Source organism: Sciurus carolinensis, chromosome 3 (assembly GCF_902686445.1).
Source record: "Sciurus carolinensis chromosome 3, mSciCar1.2, whole genome shotgun sequence".
In the NCBI taxonomy this organism is placed as follows: Eukaryota; Metazoa; Chordata; class Mammalia; order Rodentia; family Sciuridae; genus Sciurus; species Sciurus carolinensis.
This window is the reverse complement of record NC_062215.1, coordinates 134,909,495-134,930,855: the sequence shown is the minus strand read 5'-3', so window position 1 is coordinate 134,930,855 and position 21,361 is coordinate 134,909,495. Positions and strand designations below refer to the sequence as shown.

The 21,361-nt window shown below is 33.3% G+C and overlaps 1 protein-coding gene across 1 annotated transcript; it reads left to right on the top strand.

Annotated features, from left to right (window-relative positions):
- The first annotated feature begins 20,454 nt into the window (after nucleotides 1-20,454).
- LOC124978884 (H/ACA ribonucleoprotein complex subunit 3-like) lies at nucleotides 20,455-20,742 on the top strand. The gene has a single exon (XM_047542793.1). The coding sequence runs from the start codon at nucleotides 20,455-20,457 to the stop codon at nucleotides 20,647-20,649; it is 195 nt and encodes a 64-aa protein (XP_047398749.1). The 3' UTR covers nucleotides 20,650-20,742.
- Nucleotides 20,743-21,361: the final 619 nt, after the last annotated feature.

Sequence of the window (21,361 nt, the reverse complement as noted above, 5' to 3'; positions counted from 1 at the left end):
GGTTCTTGATGAGATCCGTTGATAATCTAGATCAAGCCTTGCCTAATGCTTTCGACTCAACTATATGAGGCAATCAAGCCCATTTACTGCATACTGTAGTATCTGGGAAATTATTCAAACAACTTGGAAAGCTATGTTTATGAAAAGTATTCCTACTGGCATATTTTAATCATAATTATTACTGAAATTGGTAGAATTGCATAATGATTAGTATTAGAGAAGTATAATTTGTGTAACTAAAGGAGGGATATGGTTTAATCTTTTCTTTAGGAAATATTGTGCTGTATAATGAAGAAAAGAGAAAAGAGGGAGGAGACAAAGAAAGGGAGTAGACAATTATAAATGGTCAGCTCTTGAGCTAAGTACTTCACATACATTTTCTTTTTTCAAAACCTGGCATCCCCAGGACGCATCTTTTTTTCCACACTTTACAGATGAGGAAGGTCTGAGGTTAAGGTCATCCAACTATTAAAGAGAAGAGTCAGAATTTTTAAGTTGGTTTGTGTTACTCCACAACCTATTCTCTTGCCATTTTCACCATGCTGGGTTTGGTCTTTAAATCTTTCTACAACAAATAAGTCTTGTCTATTGAGTCAGTAAGTGAAGCCAGAAACCAAGTGGAAGAAAAAGGAGTTCTTTTCAGTCTGTAAATGTCAAGGGTGATAACATGTAGTTGCATTCTTACTATCCAGTTTTAAAATCTTGCAGTTCAGGCTTCTGGAAAAATATGAGGAAGGGAAGAAAATTTCCATCAGCACTTCTATTGAATTAAAGAATGATGAAATGTTACTGCACATAGTCACAGTATCCCACCTCTTTCCTGGAATCCGCTCTGTAATGTCAAAGAATGTGAATCAACTAATTACAAGTAGGAAGTATTATCCCACCTGTTCTCTGTTCTTGCCAGATGCAATGAAATTTAGTATCTAAAGTAAGGGGTTTAAGGGGCCCCTGATCCTGCTGCTCAATGGACAAAGAATTTTGAAATAGTGTATATCTAAGAAATTATGATTATTCACTTTCATGCTGTGCCTTAAAGCATACACATTAGAAATATTTCAAAAATATATAATTTCATATTTGTCCCAGGACAGTTTAAAGTATAGAAAAAAATCTAGTTAATTCATTCAAGCCAACATAATTTATTAAGTGCCTTTGAACTCTGCTGGATACTATGTACAAAGAGAGCATGGTGTACTCAAACTAGTCCATAGTCTTTAGAAATCCTTGAGGGACCCCTCTTCTTTTGTGAGCTCCCAGGCAATGCAAAAGCTATTCGGGATGAGCTATATTCTGGGCACAAAGAAGTCATTTAAGTTGGCCAGCTCAACTGAGCAAGGAAAACTGAAATAAGGGCATAGTATTCTTTCTCAATTCTATGCACAACCAACCTACATTTAATCCTTTAAATAGCTTTTAAATTATCTTGCACATTATTTTCCAATCAATGCCAAAATACTTTACATATTCCAAGTAATTGAAATATACTTAAAAATGAATATAATTTTTTCTAATAAATTCTTCTATATACATGTGTATTTAAAAATTCAACATTCTGGCATTTTGCTGGGACAGCTGTGCTACAAGGTTTATTGTTATTTTGCTCCTTCACTTTTATATCTGCCATTTTCCTTTTAGATTCAATGTTGACTTCATTTGTTGCTGAAAATGTCCTCAGCCTCATTCAGCATTTTGTGCTATGCCAAGAACATGTTTTAGTCTATATGTATCTTTTTGTTTTTGTTTCTGCTTTCTCAAGAATTTGCAATAGTAGTCACTCTCCATTTGGGGCCACCAGTGTTATGCTTTCCTTCCTATAATAAGGTTGTTGTTCATGGTGTTATATCATACAGTTAGAAGATTCCAAGAAAAAGTTTATTCAAGTCCAAGTCAACCACACCTTCCCATACACATATACACCAGTGTCTGTACATGGATGAGAAAAACACTTGGCAAATCAGGCCACAAGGCAGCTGGGAAGAAAGAGGAATGACACACTGGCTATGAATTTTTACTTGTGATGCCAAAGGGCCCTTCTGCCTGCACTTCTATACTCTCTAATCCACTCTGGGCTTCTGAACATCCAGATTCAACAAACCCATATCAGTGCTGGCAGCCATACCTTGCCTGTACGGTTTCTGGTGCTTGGGTGGTGCTTGTTATGACTCTGCCAAGACATGAGCAATTTCCAGGGATTCTTCTTAGCAAGGAATCATGACTACTGGGTGAATTTGTCCTTCCTTTTTATCCATATATCCAGTTATAGGACAAACAACTTGTCGGTATGTGGTCTGTGCATAATTTGGGTGGCACAGATTGGAGGAGCACAGAGAAACACTTCCTCTTCCTGTGTTAAAATGTCAGATCACAAAACATATTTATGGTAACACTTTCACTTTAATGAGAAATTCTGAGCTCTAATGTCATTTGGCTATTTTTCATGATGAAAAACCTCAAGTAATGATTGAAAGACCTAAACAATGGGTAGAAATTAACTTGAAATTAGATTGCACTCTGAAAATAAGTTTTCATTTTCATGTTGAATATATAAAATAATTCAAGAATAAACTTTGCATATTAATATTGGACACGCATAGCTTATTCCAAAATTTTCCTTTAATTTTAATTAGTATTGTTTATTCTTTCTGGATTATCTAAATCAATAAATATAAAGCATTTCTCCTATGTATGGGCTTAAATTATAAACATGTTTGAATTAGACCTTTTTTTTTTTTTTTTTGTGGTGCCAGGGATTTGAACCCAGGGCCTTGTGCTTGCGAGGCAAGCACTCTACCAACTGAGCTAAAGCCCCAGCCCGAATTAGACATTATTAATAACAATTTTGTTTGAAAGTTATTGCTGACTCTAGCTCATGCCATTAAACATGGAAGAAAAAATTTAGTCAAATTCCCAGTTTTGTTTCTTTGTTAAGCATCTCAACTCATTTATTCAACACTTGTGAAGCTACTGTGTGCCAAGCCCTCCACTAGTATTAGGGATAAAAGAATTTAAAAAGAAAAAAACCTGACAGATGCAGTGCACCTATAATCCCAGCGATCCAGAAGGCTGAGGTAGGAGGATCCCAAGTGTTTCTGTGTATGTATGAGTATGCCACAATGAAACGCGGTCATTCTCTATAAATGATACGCACCAATAAAAAATACTCAAAAGATTTACAAAGTTAAACAGTAAGATAAAAAAGAGCCTTAGCAGAATCTAGGAATTTGATCATTTTGGAAAGAATTCCAAGCCATGAAATTCCTTTATTTTTAGCAATATTATTTGACTACAAAAGTTTGGTTTTGAAGTTTAAAATCCTGAATCTTGATTATGGTTTTCTTATGCCTAGAATATTTTCAACTATTAAATCAGAAATCTCTCACCACTCCTCCTATCTTCATGTTCCAATTTACTGAATGAGTTTAAGGGTCTTCAAATGAGGCATGCTCACACTGCTATACATCCGCTAATTCTTTTAAAACACCATTCTCACTCATTTGGCCAGTTTCAACTTGCACTTTTAGTTAAAGGATTATTATCTTGGGTGATCCTGTCTTTATCTTCCTTGTTTTGAGTTAGTTACTTCTTTCATATGCTCTTCCAGCATATTGTGCACATCTTTGTCACACTGTGTAAAATCATCCATTTATTTTTCCATCTTCCCCAATAAGCTGGAACCTTCTGGAGACAGGATTTATTTATGTATCTGTCTGAATACCTATTTATTTGTTGTGCTAGAAATTGAACCCAGGGGTGCTTTAATACTGAGTCACATTCAAGGTTCCTTTTTTAAAATATTGAGATAGAATCTTACTAAGTTGCTGATTCAAGTGACTTATACTTTGTACAAATTCTCATGTGAAGCAAGCAAGTTAGCTTCATGCAATTAATGCTATCTATAATGACAGTACATTAATAATGTAGACATTTTGATCATTTTAATTAAAATGTTCTAGTCATAAGAACTCCTGTGATTATGTTACACTAAGGAGGAAAGCATGAGTAGACCCAGCAAGATAATGAGTATATTTGTTAAGTGGCTAATTTTCTTGCTTTAGGAGGTCAGTGGTATCACTGCACAATCATTTTGGTCATAGGGTTCAGTATTCATATTGAATGGATCTGTTGTAACTTGGTCCAATTAATATATCTTGCAGATCCATTGTCCAGAATTGAGTAGACCCAGATACTCTTCTAATTAAATCATAGTAATGTTGCTTGTTATATTTGTAATCACAATAGCCCCACAGTGTATTAGCTAAGGTTAGGAATAAAGAGCCACTCATAAAATAAAGCCCTTAGCAAAGCTCTTCAGATTGACTGACTGGGATTCAATTCTGCTTCTGATGTTTACTGACTATGTGATCTTGTGTCATTTTCTTAACCTTTCTGAGCCTCACTTACCATTATTGAAAAATTGGGATCTGTTAGTCAGCTTTCTGTCACTTTGACAAAATACCTGTGATAAACAACTGACAAGGATGTCACTTTGGGTTTGTGGTAAGGAAGAATGTCATGGTGGGAGTACACAGTGGAGAAAAGCTGCCTGCCTCACGGGAGCTGAGAGGCACGAAAGTGAGGATGGGCCAGGGTCCCAATAATCCCTTCATATGCACCCCTTAGCTACAAAAAATTCCCTCCTCTACGCCCTACCTCCTGAAAGTTCCCACCAGCTCCCCGCAGCAGCAGCAGCTGGGGACCAAGTTTTCAATGCATGAGTCCTTGGAAGATACGTAAGATCCTAATCATAAGAAGGACCAACTACTCAGATCACAGGGTGGTCATAAAGAAAACATAGACTACTATGGAAAGAATTTATAGCACAATGACTGGGACATAAGTTCTTGGTTGATGTAATGGTGCTACTGTCATCACCATTGTCAATCATTATCATCACTATTAATTTCTACATGAGATTGCTATTCTTGCTCAACTCTGGTTTAAACTAAGAAAAATAAAATCTAAACTTGAGGATTTTGATTAACAAAATCCAAATAGATAAAAAAAAAAATTTCAAAGCACTTTCAAGGGTTCAGTAATTATTCTAGTATTTTCAGTTTTCATAATTATGCATTTATGATAAAAATGAATGTAAATACATATAAACATACATGTGTGTATATATGTACAATGTAAATATTTAGTAATTTAGGGCATTGAACCATAAGAGAAACTGTTTAATCTGTTAATATAATGTGAAAATAGTTTTTTTTCTTTTTTTTTTTTGTGGTTCTAGGGATTGAACACAGGGACTTCCATGTGCTAGGCAAGGTACATGTATACATCCAGCCTTTTTAAATATTTTATTTTGAGATGGGGTCTCACTGTGTTGCCCAGGCTGGACTAAAACTTGAGATCCTCCTGCCTCAGTCTGCCAAGTTGCTGAGAGTACAGATGCCCCTAGTTGGGATGTTTTTTATACCCAACATTAAAACATAAGTATTTTCCTATCTTTAAAACTATTCAACTGAGCATGGTGGTGCATGCCTGTAATCCCAGCAACTTGGGAAAAAGGGCTGGAAATGTAGCTCAGTGGTAGAATACCTTTGAGTTTAAGCCCAGCATTGGGGGGGCGGGGGGGAAGCCAACCATAATGGGGAACAATATTGAGTTGTAGGATTTAGTGATTTTAGTTTTCTTTCTGTATTTTCCAAATTTTATACAATAAGCACATTTTAAACTTTGAAGATATTTTCAGGTAAAGACTTCATCTTGTCTTTCAAACATATGCACACACAAACGTAATTTTTTCTTACTTTATAATATCTCCTAATTGTAAAATGATAAAAACAAAATAAATAAAGCAGAAATGACATATACAAGGCAGAAAGTCAATTCAACATATGAAAATCAACTTAATACACCATATTAACAATAGCCTGGCAAGGTGGCATATGCCTGTAATCCCAGCAATTTGGGAGGCTGAGGCAGGAGGACTGTTAGTTCAAAGCCAGCCTCAGCAAAAGTGAGGTGCTAAGCAACTCAGTGAGATCCTATCTCTAAATAAAATACAAAATAGGGCTGGGGATGTGTCTCAGTGCCCCTGAGTTCAATCCTGGTACCCCAAAAGAAAAAAAAATGCAGAAAAAACTTTAGACAAAATTCAATAAAAAAAAAAAAATTACAAAAAATTCAACAAATCAGAAATGTGGGGAAACTATCTCAAGATAATAAAAGCTGGACTGAAAGTGTAGCTCAGTTAGTTGTAGAGTGTGTGTGTTTTTTAGAATATGCTGGGTTATGGATTCAATCTTCAGTGCAGAACAAAAAAAAAAGAAGAAAAGCCATATATGAATGCCCACAATTAATGTACTCAGTGGTGAAAGATTAAAAGTTTTTCTACTAAGATCAAGAAAGGCAAAAAATGGGCACTCTTACTACTACTATTCAACATAGTACTGGACAATCTAACTAGAGCAGTTAGAAAGAAAAGGAAATAAATGGCCTCCAAATTGGAAAGGAAGAAGTAAAATTATATTTGTTAACAGATAACATGATATTTTAAAAAAAATTTTTTAGATGTACACAATATCTTTATTTACTTTTATGTGGTGTTAAGGATCGAACCTAGTGCCTCACACATGCAAGGAAAGTGCTCTACCACTGAGCTATAACCCCAGCTCCAGATAACATGATCTTATATGTAAAAAACCATAAAGATTCCATATGCCCTATTTTCAGCAGGTTGAAAGAAACAAAATTAACACACAAAAATCACATACATTTTAATATTCTAACAATGACCAAACCAAAAGGAAAGAAAACAATCCCATTTACTATAGTATTTAAAAATGTAAAATACTTATGAAAAAACTTATTAACCAAGGAGGTGGAAGACTGGTATACTAAAAATTATAAAACGTTGCACATAAAAATTCAAAAGGAATTAAAGACCTCAATGTAAGACCTAAAACTTTGAAATTCTAGAAGAGAAAATTTTTGGCTCACTGGATTTCTAAATATGATATCCAAAGCAAAGGAAACAAAAGCAAATATAGACAAATGTGACTATATCAAATTTCTGTGCATCAAAGGAAACTGTAGTGTGAAAAGGTAAGTTGTGGAATGGGAGAAAATATTTGCAAGGAATCTATCAGAAAAGGGGCTGATGTCCAGAACATAAAATGAACGACTATAACTTCAATAGACAGTTCTCCCAACAAGACATATAAGCTTGGCATGGTGGTGCACACCTGTTATTCCAGGGGCTCAGAAGGCTGGGTCAGGAGGATCACAAGTTCAAAGTCAGCCTCAGCAACTTAGCAAGGCTCTGTCTCAAAATAAAAAATTAAAAAGAGTTGGGGAATATGGCTCATAAGCACCCTTGTGTTCAATCCTTGGTAGCAAAAAACCAAAAATAAACAACACAGAAATGACCAATAAGCATATGAAAGGAGGAAAATGCAAATCCAAACCACACTGAGATATCACCTTACACCCATTAGGATGGTCACTACCAAAAGAGCAGAAATTAACACATATTGAGGAGAATTAAAAAATTAGAAACACTGTACACTGGTATTGGGAATGTAAAGTGGTAGAGTCATTATGGGAAATAGTATGGATTGCCGTGACCTGCTAACCGAACCAGGCTCTGAGGGGGAGGGAGAAAAGACAGACACACACACATAGAGAGAAAGCTGGGGCTTGGTTGTTCAGTCAATCTCTGATGGAGGAAGGCGCACCACAAGGAGCTCAGCACATTTACTGTATTAGTTTTATCATTAAAAGGGTTAATATGAGGGGCTGGGGAGATAGCTCAGTTGGTAGAGCGCTTGCCTTGCAAGCACAAGGCCTGGGGTTCGATCCCCAGCACTGCAAAAAAAAAAAAAAAAGGGGTCATTATGAGAAAGCTTCTTCAAAGCAAGTAGAATCAAGGTCATAAGTAAGTTCAATTATCAGCTTATGCCCATAACTTTCTACCCTCAAGCAGCTGCACCCGAAATTCAAGGTTAAGAACTGAATAGCTCTGTAGCTGGCACATAATCTCCTATTGAACAGGGTTTCACCACAGCAACTAGGACATCTCCATTGGCACCTCCACCCCGGGAGCTCTTCTGAGGAGCATCACCTCTGTCATAGGATAGTACAAAACCTATAATTCAGTCACCTATTTGACAATGTACTTTCCTCAAAAAGTTAAAAATAAAATTATAGGATCCAGCAATTCCATTTCTGAGTGTATATCCAAAAGAATTCAAAGCAGCAGCTCAAAGAGATATTTGTACAAACCCATGCTCACTGCAGCATTACTCCCAAGCCAAGAGGTGAAAGAAAACCAAATGTCTTTTGAAAAATGAACAGATAAAGAAAATCCAGGCACATGAATACAATGTAATACTATGTAGCTTTAAAGAGGAAATCCTGTCATATGACACAAGTGGATGAACCTCAAAGACATGTTAGAGAAACAAGCCATTCACACAAAAGAATAAATACTGTCTGAGACTACCCAAGTCAAGTATCCAAAGTACTCATAATCCTTGAAACGATGAGTAGAAAGATGGCTGCTAATGGCAGAGTGGAAGAGGGGAATTAGTGTTTAATGAATATAGAGCTTCAGTTTTTCAAGATAAAAAAAGTTTCAGAGATCTGAAACCCTACTAAACTGTACAATTAGAAATGTACACTTGGAAACCTTCAAAGTCGGGTTTTTACATTCCTTCCCTTCTACAAACACCAAAGACAACTACTGTTAATAGGTCTATGACTTCTCAATCATTTTATAAAAGAAATAGACACATGTACTATACACACACCTGTACTTTTACAATTCTCATACTTGACTTTTTTTTTTTTTTGGTGGTACTGGGGATCGAATCCAGGACCTCACACAAGAAACACACCACCACTGAACAATATCCCAAGATTACCTATTCAAAAATTACTCCACAGAATATCAATGTCAACTTTTTATGTCAGTACATAAAATATTTCTAAAGGAATGAACACTTCAAAGGCAAAAAATTCAATAATCAAATTAGCAAACAGTCATTGCCTAAATGTATAACACCAAGCAGGGAAGGCATTTAGTGAGTGACTGAGTTCCTGGCCTCAAGAAAACACTTCTTTATTAAGGAAGTACCTATGTACATGTATGATTATACAAATGGTATAAATCTACATTATGCACAACCACAGAAACAAGATGTACCCCATTTGTGTACAATGAATCAAAATACAGTCTGTAAAAATAAAAAAAAATAATTAAAAAAAGTTAAGCACTTAAAGAAGGTAGAACAGGCACATAGTAATGGCCATGTAAACAGTCCCCCCAGTTTTTTGGTGAATGAAAGAAGCTTCCATGGGAATGCATCTTCAGAATTCAAGGATAGAAAGGATTTGAGAATGTGGAGACTGGAAGACTAAGGAAAAGGAAGACGATATTTCTCTAATAGGAATTGGCAGATAAGACATACAAAACTGTAGTATGTGATAATAAAAGCCTATGTTCTAAATACTTGCTACGATGTACCTAGGTACTAACCATATTTTTTATACATAATACTCCATTCTGGCCTCACAACTGAGTTATAAACATTTTAATTACTATTTTACTATAGAGGTAATTTAAGATAAAAAATATTATATTGTGAATTACTTAAGAAATGATGAGGTAGGAAAGAGAAGTTGGGACCCATCATTAAAAATAACTTTGAAGGCCATACATGAATATTTAGATTCTCTTTAGTAGGCAATTTAGTGTCATTGAGGAATTATACAAAGGGAACTCTCATGACTAAACCTAGGTTTTAAGAAGATAAATCTGGCAGTGCTTTAGATAGATTAGTTCTAGAAAGGAAAGGAAATAGGTTAGATTAATTATGAGTATGGTGACCATATGTCCATGTTTGCAAGGGCAGTCCTAGAATAAGTATGAAAAAAGCCTTCTTCTTATCCATAGTGTCATTTTCACACATAAAAATGTCCTGGTTTGGAAGATAATTATATGTGACTTTTGAAGGAAGATGAGAGACTGGGTAATACAGAATAGTGGACATGTGAATGAATGGAAAAGACAGATAATGAAATCTAACAGAGGGAAAAAAGGAAAAAAGGAACAAAAGATTTAAGAAAGAAAATGGTGAGTCGAGTTTGAAATCTGAGGTACTAGCAGGATATTCATATTGTTGTCTAGTAAGCAGCTTATTGGAAATGTGAGGCTGGAGAAATACAACTGCCCATATGGAAATGATTACTGAAATCATGAAAGTGAATGAGACTGCCAAGGGACAGAAAATAATCAAAGACAGCAAAGAGCCTGCTATACAGGACAAGGAAGACCTTTAGAAAAACCCTCAAACTGTAAGGGAGAGTTTGTAATTACTTGACCATCTCAGCACAGTCAAAATTATCAAAAGCCCAGGCGGAGTGCTGCATTTGAGTAGCTGATCAGAAAACTAAAGGGCAACTAATTACTATTTCATGACATTTTCATTTTATTCTTGTGAATGTGAACTTCTGAGTGTTATGTTATAGATGTTATTTAGCCCAGGACTAGAGGAATTGATTCAAGAAGGAAACACAGTAGTAAATAATGTGGGTCACTCAACTGTATGTTCTGTCATATGTGTAAGAATAATGTTACTGTTTCCCACATAATTTCCCATACACTATCAACCTCATAATAGTTTCTCACAATATCAATAATGACAGAAAGACTAAAAAACTGAATTTATCTCTATATTATCAGTGTATTCAGAACAAAATGGTGTAATTGCCAAGTTGTTCAGTGTTAGCGTATGAAAGTCTTTGAATTATCGTTTCACTTACATAGGGATGTACATCCCACCCAGGAAAAGCCAGGTATACCATAGAAGTAGTATACAGAGTTGATAAACATATATATATGACTAGTTTAAGACTGCTGTGATGAATGAAGGAAAGAAATACATTTAAAATCTTTATAATTTGTATGGAAAATTCATATTCTTTTGCTCTAAAAATAAAGTCATATGGAAGCACAACAAATGCAAAAGTGACTGTCAGGAAAGTTTAAATTAGCAGGAGTACCAGCATATTTACCATGCTTGTCTTTTAAAAATTTTGATGCTTCAGTAAGTACCAATAATATCCATAATCTACTAGAACTGAATTGGAAACAGTAATCTCAAAAATTTTTATGCATCTTTTCCCTCATTTAATAAAACTCATTTTTCAGAGAAAAAACCAGTATATTAAAGTAGACCATGTATTTCTCCATCTATCTTAAAACAAATGGTTCAGTCCACTGGGACTGCATTGAATTTATAGAAGAAAAACAGAACAAGTCAATGAATCTTTTCAAGCAATTTTAATACATAACAAACCTTAAGCCTACTGTCAAAGAGACAAAGTGCAGTGACTCAGTTACAATTCTAAAAAGAAGACAATGTGTTTTTAATACCTGCTTGGAAGAGAACTATATATGTATCCAGTTAAGAATTCAGAATCTTTGCCAATATTGAGAAACAAACTCAGGCAGTTGTTGTAATCAGCATGATGCAGAACTTATTATTCATTGAGGCAACCAATATTTCCAGGTTGGCATTGGGCCTTTCAAATATAAACAGATAATTTTGATATCGTCACCATGGAAAGCTTGCTCTGATGGTAAAGTGCATTCAGTTATAAGTTGTGGAGAGCTAATACATGATGGGTTAGAATCTTGCCAGACACTGTTTGATATTATTAATGGTCTCATTTGTCTTTTTAAAAAAGGACTGTAATATTCATGGTATAAACATTTTTTTATACGTCAGGTGTAATGGCATGAGCTTGTAGTCCTAGCTACTTGATAGGCCAAGATAGGAGGGCTGTTCGAACACTGGAGTTCAAGTCGAGTGTGAGCAATACAGAGATTTAAAAAAAAAAAAAATCTATAAAACCTTACTGGCAATAGGTTTCAATCATATCTGTTTATGTAGATGCTGAGTAGTTTTTTCTTTCTCAGGATGAATATACAGTTATGATTATATCAATGATGTATTCTGAGGTTGAGACAAAATACAATGTCATATTGTTTGTTCCTTCAATTTTTAAAGTCTAGTTTTAAAGTTTAAACAAACTAAAGGTTGTTATTGCTTTGTTTTCCCCACATATGATGGGGCTCCTATGAGATAGTTGAGCTAAAAATTCCTATCATCCAGTGTTGTCATAGCTGTTGTAATGTTAACACAAGGCTTTACACACGTGTTTATAGTGATTCTGGTATAAACAAACCTACTGCACTGGCTGCTGCATAAAAATATAACATATACAATTATGCAAAGTATATAATATTTATGAATTTACTATACTGTACTTTAGAGACACTTCTATTTCCAAAAAGAGGTCATGGTAAAACAGTACACTGGCAGCATTCTCAAGTATCTGGGTTACATATGGATTGTATCTAGGTGGCACCTGGACCAACCTATACCATTTAGGTTTGTATAAGTACACTCTTATGATGTTTGCATGATGATAAAATTGCCTAATACATTTCTCAGAATGTACACCTGTCATTAAGTAATGCATGATTATATTTTTATCTTTTCTGAAATTATCCTTACTATTTTAGTTTCTATAAAGTTCAACAGGTTTTAAATACTTTTTTGGTAGTTATTGTGACATTTACATAAAAACCTTAGAAAAGGAAGCAATTTATTTGGGAGAATTTCTCTTTTCTCACTGAATTAATTTAAATACTGATTACATTTTTTGAACAGTGGATTCAAACAAACATATAAAAACATCAGTCTTTCAGCAACTCAACATATGTCTTTACTAATTTTCCCTCAAGTTTTTTTTTTTTTTTTTTTTTTTAATTGCTGGGGATTGAACCTAGAACCCAGAGCATTCTAAGCACAAGCTCTATCATTGAGCTACACCCCCAGTCTTTCCCTGAAGTTCTGAACATTTATATTACATCTGAGTTGTTTTCACCAGATTTTACCGTTTCATACTATATTCATAAATAAAAAGTTTCTACTCAAATGTTTACAGTACCATTCATACTGACCATTAAAAAATAATCCTAAAAGAAAAATCAGATGATTCTTTTCAGGCTGTCCTAAATTTCTCAATATGAATATAAGCATTCTCAATATTAACAAAGTTATTTCCAACAAGTATGTTTTCACTTGATGCAAAACACAGGCTACGTGGGGTAACATGAGGATCTCTTATAAGAAATTAGCTATGAGTTTTACTGCACTCAATGCTTATATTATAAAAGTATCAAATTAATAACCTCAATGGTCATGTTAAGAAATGAAAAGCAACTTAAACTTTAGAAATAAAGAAAGATCAGTGTAAAAATCAATAAACAGAAAACAGTAAAATAGAAAAAAATCAATGAAATCAAAAGCTAGTTCCTTGGGCTGTTGGAAACTTGACAAACCTCAGGTTTATCACTATCTAATTTACAGATAATAAAAAGAAGGGAAATTATGAACCACTTTATGCTTATATCTAAATAACTTAGACAATAATGGACAAGTTCCTTAAAAAACAAACTACAAGAGCTTATTTGAGAAGAAATCATCTCAATAGAGTTATATATCTATGAAAGATACTGAATTTGTAATTTAAAATCTTTCCACAAAGGGAACTATAGGTCCAGATGGTTTTACTTGTGAATTCCACCAAATATTAAAAAAGAAATGATATTGTATATAATACCTTCGAGAAAATTGAAAAGGAAATTCTTCCCAGTTAATTCTGTGTCAGCATTACCCTGATCAAAAAAGCTGACCAACCAATGAACCAAACAAAAAACCCACAAAGACATTACATTTATAGACCAATTCAGCAATTATAAACATAAATATAAATATAGATATGATAAATTTTATCAAATCAAATCCAACAATATATAAAAAACAAAATACATCAGACTCAAGTGAAGTTTATCTAGAAATTCAAGGTTGATTTCACCATTTTAACACATGAAGAATAAATCCCACTGATCATCTCATCAGAAAAATGAAAACATTGAAAAAAACCCAAGTCATTCATAGAACACAAAGCAAAAAAACCCATCTTAATGAATAGCAGGGAACTCCCTCAACCTAAGGCAGCAATGAAAAATGTACAACTAACACCATTACTTCAGGTATAAGACTGAATGCTTTCCACTTAAGTTCATATTTCAGTAAAGATCATAAACAAGGCAAGAAGGTCTGCTCTTATTACCTAGAATCCAACATCTTACTAAAGATTCCAGGCAGTGTTGTAAGATAGTTTGATCACAGCTTTGCTGCAAAGAGACATATACTAAGTTAGACTGTGTAAGGCTGTTCAATCTTTGTGGCAGCTACTGCCATTGTCAAGAAAGCAGGCATAGAAAATTGATAAAACAAATTTTAAATAAAATTTAAAATTTTAATCACAATATGAGGCCTGCTGACTTGTGAAAAGAAATAAATTGTATCCAGATTGGAAAGAAAATCATCTTCACTTACAAATTACATGATGGATATTGGAGAAGATGTGAAATCTATTAAAAATAAAGATACTAGAATTAATAAGTGAGTTTAGCAAAGTAGCAGGATATAATCAAAATGCAAAAATCAATTGTTTCAAGAGCTGGGTTGTGATTCAATGGTAGAGTGCTCACCTAGCAAATGTGAGACACTGGGCTTGATCCTCAGCACCACATAAAAAAAAATAAATAAAATAAAGGTATTGTGTCCATCTACAACTAAAAAGTATATTTAAAATATCAATTGTTTCTGTATACTACTGATGAATAACTATAAATTGAAATAAAAATATTTACAATAGCATGAAAAATTAAAATACTTAAGAATAAATCGGTCAAATAACATGTAGACTTGTGCACTGAAAACTACCAAAAATTGTTGATATGTAAAAATACCTAAATAAACATATATACACTTATTGGTCAGAGGATTTAACACTGAGATGTTAATTCTCTGTAACTCTGATTTGCAGATTTAATGCAAGTCCAGTCAAAATTCCTGTTTCTGTAGAAACCAACAAGCTGATTCTAAAATACAATGGAAATGCAAGGAATCCCCAATAGCCAAAGCAACTTTGAAAAAGATTAATATAGTTGGAGAATTCATTCTACCTGATTACAATACTTCATTTACATAAAGTTGTAGTCATCAAGATAGTATGGTGTTAGTACAAATAGAAAAATCAATAAATTTTAAAAAAGTGAACTGTTGATTGATGATCAGCTGATTGTTTGCAAAGGTGCAAAGAGAATTCAGTGGAGGACAGTCCTTTAAACAAATGATGCTAAATCAATAAGACTGTTCACCACATTCAAAAAAGTGAACTTTGATTCATACACTGGAATACATACAAACTCTAACACCAAATATATTACAGACCTAATTTTAAACTGACCAAAGCAAGTGTCAAAAAGGACGTGGAGCAACTGGAATTTTTATTAATTTATGCAGGGAATATAATATGGCATAAATACTTTAGAAAACAATGTGGATCTCTTAAAAATGTAAAACATACAAACCAAAATGCTTCACTCTATTTACCTAAAAGAAATGAAACCATATGTTCATACAAAGACTTGTACCTGAATGTTTATGTAACTTTATTTTTAAGAGCCAAAAGTTGGAAACAAGCCCAGTTCATCAACAGATGAATGGATAAACAAGTTATTATAGCTACACAAAAATACTACTTCCTAATTTACAGGCATGTACTACCAATATCTGCAATAACAAATAAATCTTCAAATAGTTATGCTGAGGGAAATTAAAAAAATAAGTACATGTTATGATTCCATTTATATAAAATTATAAAAAATGTAAACTAATCTACGGTAATCAGTGCTTGCCTAGGGATGGGGGCATTATGGTGGTTGCCTTAGGAAGAAAAGGATTAAAAAGGGAATGAGGAATCTTTTGGGGGCATGAATATGCGTATTATATTGATCATGGTTGTAGTTTTACAGGTAAATACATTTATCAAATATGTTTCTTGCCTCAATTATATCTTAATAAAAATATTGAAAGTTTAGTGATGATCTACAAAAACCTAGAGGAATTAATCAGATACATGTCAATTTACCTCTTTGAAACATGGATTATTTTACACTTTAGATGTTAATAACTCTCCATTCTAGCTCACATTTTGAAAAAATTGGCCCAAATCTCCATGTCAAAGTCATTGCATTACAAATTATAAAATATTACTCTAATTTTCAAAGAAAGGCTCATTTTTATTTTTATAGGCAGCACGTAGACTTTTATTTACTAATCCAATTAAATCAGATATAACAACGTAAGTTCAAGAATAAACCTGTTATAACCATGTACAAGAATAAACCTGTTAGCAGTCTAAGTTTATTGTCAACACCTGAAATCCTACTGGCTTCCTTCAGTTTTTTTTTTTTTTTTTTCCTTATGCTTTTATTATTTGCCTCTGGACAAGTTCTGACAGTCAGTTTTGCATTTTATCTTCTAAATCTTCAACTATCAAAGGAAAGAGAGATGAAAAATGTGAATAGTCTTTTGAAAATTATACCATGAAATTCTATTCAGGAAGAATGAACCGTGATACATTATGAATTGAAGAATTTTATTGAAACCTAAAAAAAAAATTTGTACTTATTAATATTTGACTTCTAAGTAATCTGGTAGAGGTCTAAGCAACATATAAAGCTCCTGTTAAATTTGAAAATGTTATTTCTATTAAAAATTACGTAAAGGCAGATAGGCTTAATAAAGCTAAGATGACTAAATACAAAATATTATTTATTTTTAAATTCTAACACGCTAAATCTGTTGAAGAAAATCTAAATTCCCATTTTGTTGCTTCCTGCTTTGTAAATGCTACTTTATTTTGGTGAAGGGTGTGGTGGTGGTAAATGTTCACCATTGTCTTTATCCCATCATAATATCTAGTTTCTTTTAATTGAAATTTACAGAAATGCTCTGAAAAGTATCCTTTGAACATTTAAATATTCAGTAAACAGACTTAAAAATAATGATTTTTAAAAAGATATGCTTCTCTGAACATAGTAGAAAAACATATTCAATATATCACTTTTGGACTGGGGATGTATCTCAGTGGTAGCAATGCCTACTTGGCATGCATAAATGCTTGGGTTCAATACCCAAGCACCACCAAAACAAAACTTCACTTTTATAGCACTTCCAATTTTCCATAAAGAACTTAATGTGCTTATTAAAAGTACAAAGCATTTTTAGTACGGCCATCTTATTACCCTGAAATTCATTCCTTTGCAAACTCAAACTCAGAAATCTAAAAAATGCAAAAGATGTGTACGTCAACAAAAGTTCCCCTTATCTTATATTTCTTTGAATAATTGTTTACATAACCAAACTGTAGAATGAAGGCAGCGAAGACATCTAAATAGGGCTCACTGATTCTTTTGAGAATTTTACTGAACTTTATTTTAGTATGGACTATTGATTGAAATTAATTGCCCAATGTCTTCTGGTGAATGACATTCTCCAAATGTGAAGCAGCTACTTCTTTTATGTGGAAGAGAACTGTACTTTCTTTTAAAAATGTTATATTTTACATAAATGTATTTAAAAATAATTTATCATGTGAAACTCAACAGTCTTATTCAATACTAATCAAGTTAAGATTTTACCATAACCAGCTTTAGGACTCATTTAAAAAATTTCTGGGGCCAGGGTTGTAGCTCAATGGTAGTAATGTTTGCTTAACATGTATGAGGCCCAAGGCTTGATTCTCAGTGCTGGGGGAAAAAAATTCTTCCTCTCTTCCTTTTATATGTTCACGGTAAAGGTAAAGAGTACATTTATGTTCTTGCCCAGATAAATGAGGCGTTAGCTCCCCCCTTTTTTTTTTTTTTGTCTTCTTAGGGATTACTCACCTGTGCTAATATTTCTGGCACTACTGATAATGATTTTGCTATCTATTTTTAATTAAGGAAATTAACTTTTTTGCTTTTCACCCAGTTTTGGCTTTTTATGGATGTCAACAATCAGAAACCTTTGTAACAAATCCATTAGCTAGAAATTTCCTTAGTTATTACCCCAATGTTGAATTAATTAAATATATAAAAATATTTAAACAAAGTGAAATAATTAAAAAGAATTCTTTGCTGACAAAAGCTTTGCAGGAGAGAAAAGGGGTAGCGGGTGGGTGTCAGGATCTCCTGTATCTTAGGGTTTCTAAAGGGAGCATTAGATAACCGAGGCTTCTTCACCCCTTTAGTTAGAAAACTGCTTTGGGCAAACTACAAAAAGTAACAATCAAGTAACTAATAACTGGCTATGACCAGCTCCAACCAGATTATACAGTTCTTTCTAAGTTCTACATTTCTGTCAAGAAAAACAGACTGAAGCTATCAGTGATAACTTCCCTGCAGGTTTCAGATATGGATATGAAGTGCAAAAAACAGAAACTATAATTATACACCAACTACTATGTGTTCATTAAAATAAATTAAAAAGATATTAATTAAAATTTTACTTTTCCTTCTATAGTGGGTAATAAGTATAAGAGATGTAGGAATAATCTTATCATTCTTAGTATATCAGAGTATTTTCTTCTCTAGAGGGAACTACCAATGTGATTAATTAGCTTGTATACAACTGATACACAATGTATCTCCATAAGTTAACTAACAAAAAGCAATTTAGTTACTAAAGTTTTCACTTTTACTACCTATTCAGCACTGTGTAAAAGATTAAGGAGAAACATTACTAAAATAATGGATTATACTCCTCACGCATTGAACTTTTCTAACTTCAAGCAAAATATTTACAATATATACGATAATGTATAATTATGAAACAAGTCACATAATTACTTATTATACACTATACTTGTAATTTGACTTTTCAGTTACTTAACTTTCAATTATGCATCCTTTGATACATTTCCATACATGCTATGAAGTTATAAGACACTCAAAATAACGACCAATTAAATATGGTGATGCATAAAATTCTTAAAATGTACAATAGTAAAAGTCATAAAAACTATACTGAATTACCTCTGTCACTAAAATAGTTTCCCCAAATACAAATAAGATTTAAAGGATTCACAGGAAAAACAAAACACTGCTGCGTATTTGGAAGGAAAATGATGTATGATCCTCTGAAAATACTGGTATACCCTAGAGGTTAACTGGCAAGAAAAGTGGTAAGTATTCATTGTTTTTTGAATTACAGCATAAAGCTAACTAGACAGGGCTAAGGAAATTAAGTCCTGGTGCTTAAGTCCCTAAGGACTGGTTAAATTTTACATTTATCTGTTTAAAAACCAGACTGACTGCTGCAGAACTATGTCTCACAAGCGCAAAAGAAGATCCTTTGCTTGAAAAATGTCTATCACATTATTTTCACAAAGGACATCTTTACTTAAAAAAGGAATCACCTTTTCTTTCCACATTAACAAAAAGTAATTAACAAGGGACAACAAACAACATTTAGATACAGGAGAATATGAAAATGCATTTTGTACTAATGTTTCATTCAGACTTGTTTCTAAGTATATTATAAAACTTTGTAGGATGAACCAGTGTGGCCATACTCTAAAGTTTAGTGTCTCATAATTTTTAGTAATTAAGAAATAAGTTGTTGTCTTTATTCAGAAAACGCTGCTATGCGTCAGTGAAACATATGCTTAAGAAAGGATAAAAATCTCAAACAAAAGATTCTGGTAGTCCATCCTGTTATCTGGTATTGATCTTCACTGAAACAAGTATTTGAATATATGAATAATGTGCTAAGTATCTGGAAAGAATAACATAATATGCATCTGTCCATGTATGGTGGGGCTTACAGGATCTGAACAAGTCATCTGTGCAAAGGTAAGGTAAAATTCACAACATACCTATTTAAAATTAGAAATATTCTGGCAAACATAGGATCATTATAGGCTGTGATAGTTATTGAATATAAGATACAGAGAGAGAAAAAAAAAAGATACAGAGAGTATAGGTTAATGGACTCTCATAGATGTTAAGGAGAAAGTGAAAACCTCTGTATGTCTGAGAAAATGATTTCATTAAGTTTCTGATTTTCTAAACTACAGTCCTTTTAAAATAAAGCTAACTCCCATAATTGATAATTATATTACAGACACATGTTAACAGTGGGAATTATATATAAAGAGAAATTTGAAAGAAAAACTATTTAAAATTAAGGTTATATAGAAAAGGGTTTAAAAAAGGACAATCTCAGATTTAATTGTACAAAGTAACTATACTGTGAACAATACAAAAAATTATTTCTACTGACCTCTGAATTGTACCGTAACTTTAGAAGTAGATTTAATTTTGCATTCTGCTCTTCTAAGATTAAATGTTTCTACATTTTCTGAGCACATATGCCTCTATAATGGAACAAAATTTGGATTAAGGTAGATGAAGTTCACCCAAGAATTACACACTTGTAGTATCAATAATGACTTCCATACTGAAACATTTTCTCCTTTAAATCAGTTCAAAATGACTTATTTTGACTTGGAGCCTCTGGTTTATGAGTGGTCATGTTTCTCCAGGATTACCTCAACGAACAAGGAGATCGGGTTTACACACTAAAGAAATTTGACCCTATGGGACAGCAGACCTGCTCAGCCCATCCTGCTCGCTTCTCCCTGGACGACAAATACTCAAGACACCAAATCACCATCAAGAAATGCTTCAAGGTGCTCACGACTCAGCAACCACACCCTGTTCTCTGAGAGTCCCTTGAATTTCATGTCCCTTCTGTCACCTGCTCTGTTTCAGAGAATTCATAACCAAACTCGTTAATCTGTGAGCCACAAAGAAGCTTTCTTAACCACCCATGCCCTTTGGAATTCAGTCTCTCACTGCCATTGATCATGCTTGTATGAGGCTATCATGGTGGCATCCTCTTTAAAGGGAACATGTTTTTCATATTTTGAATTATTGCCATGTTATTAAAGATAAGATGATTTGAAAAAAAATGACTTATGTGCTGTAGTGTTTTAGAGATGCTTCAAATCAAACATCTAAAACTCTCATTCTTTTTTAAATGGGTCTATCTTACATGCTGAAGAAAAACAAAAGTTTAGGGACAAAAGTAACTGAATTTAAACTTTCAGTTATGAGATATATTAGAAAAGATTTTAAGATTGCTTTGAAAATTGAAAAAAAATTTGATAGTTCAGGGTATAGCTTTAAAAAGACAGGAAATAAACTTGGCTCATGATTTCCATATTTGAAAAATGTCAATTATAGTGCTAGTAGCAAACAGCTACAAAGTAAATTTCTTTATCAACTTTGATGTTATCATTTGGCGAATTTTAAAATCATGTTTTCTCAGGTTTTACAATTCAGAAGCACTTTAGAGATCATTTAAGTCTCAGCTTTCCAGCATATCAAAAAACTGAATACAGAGATTTAAAAAATGAGAATAGGGCTCAGGTCACC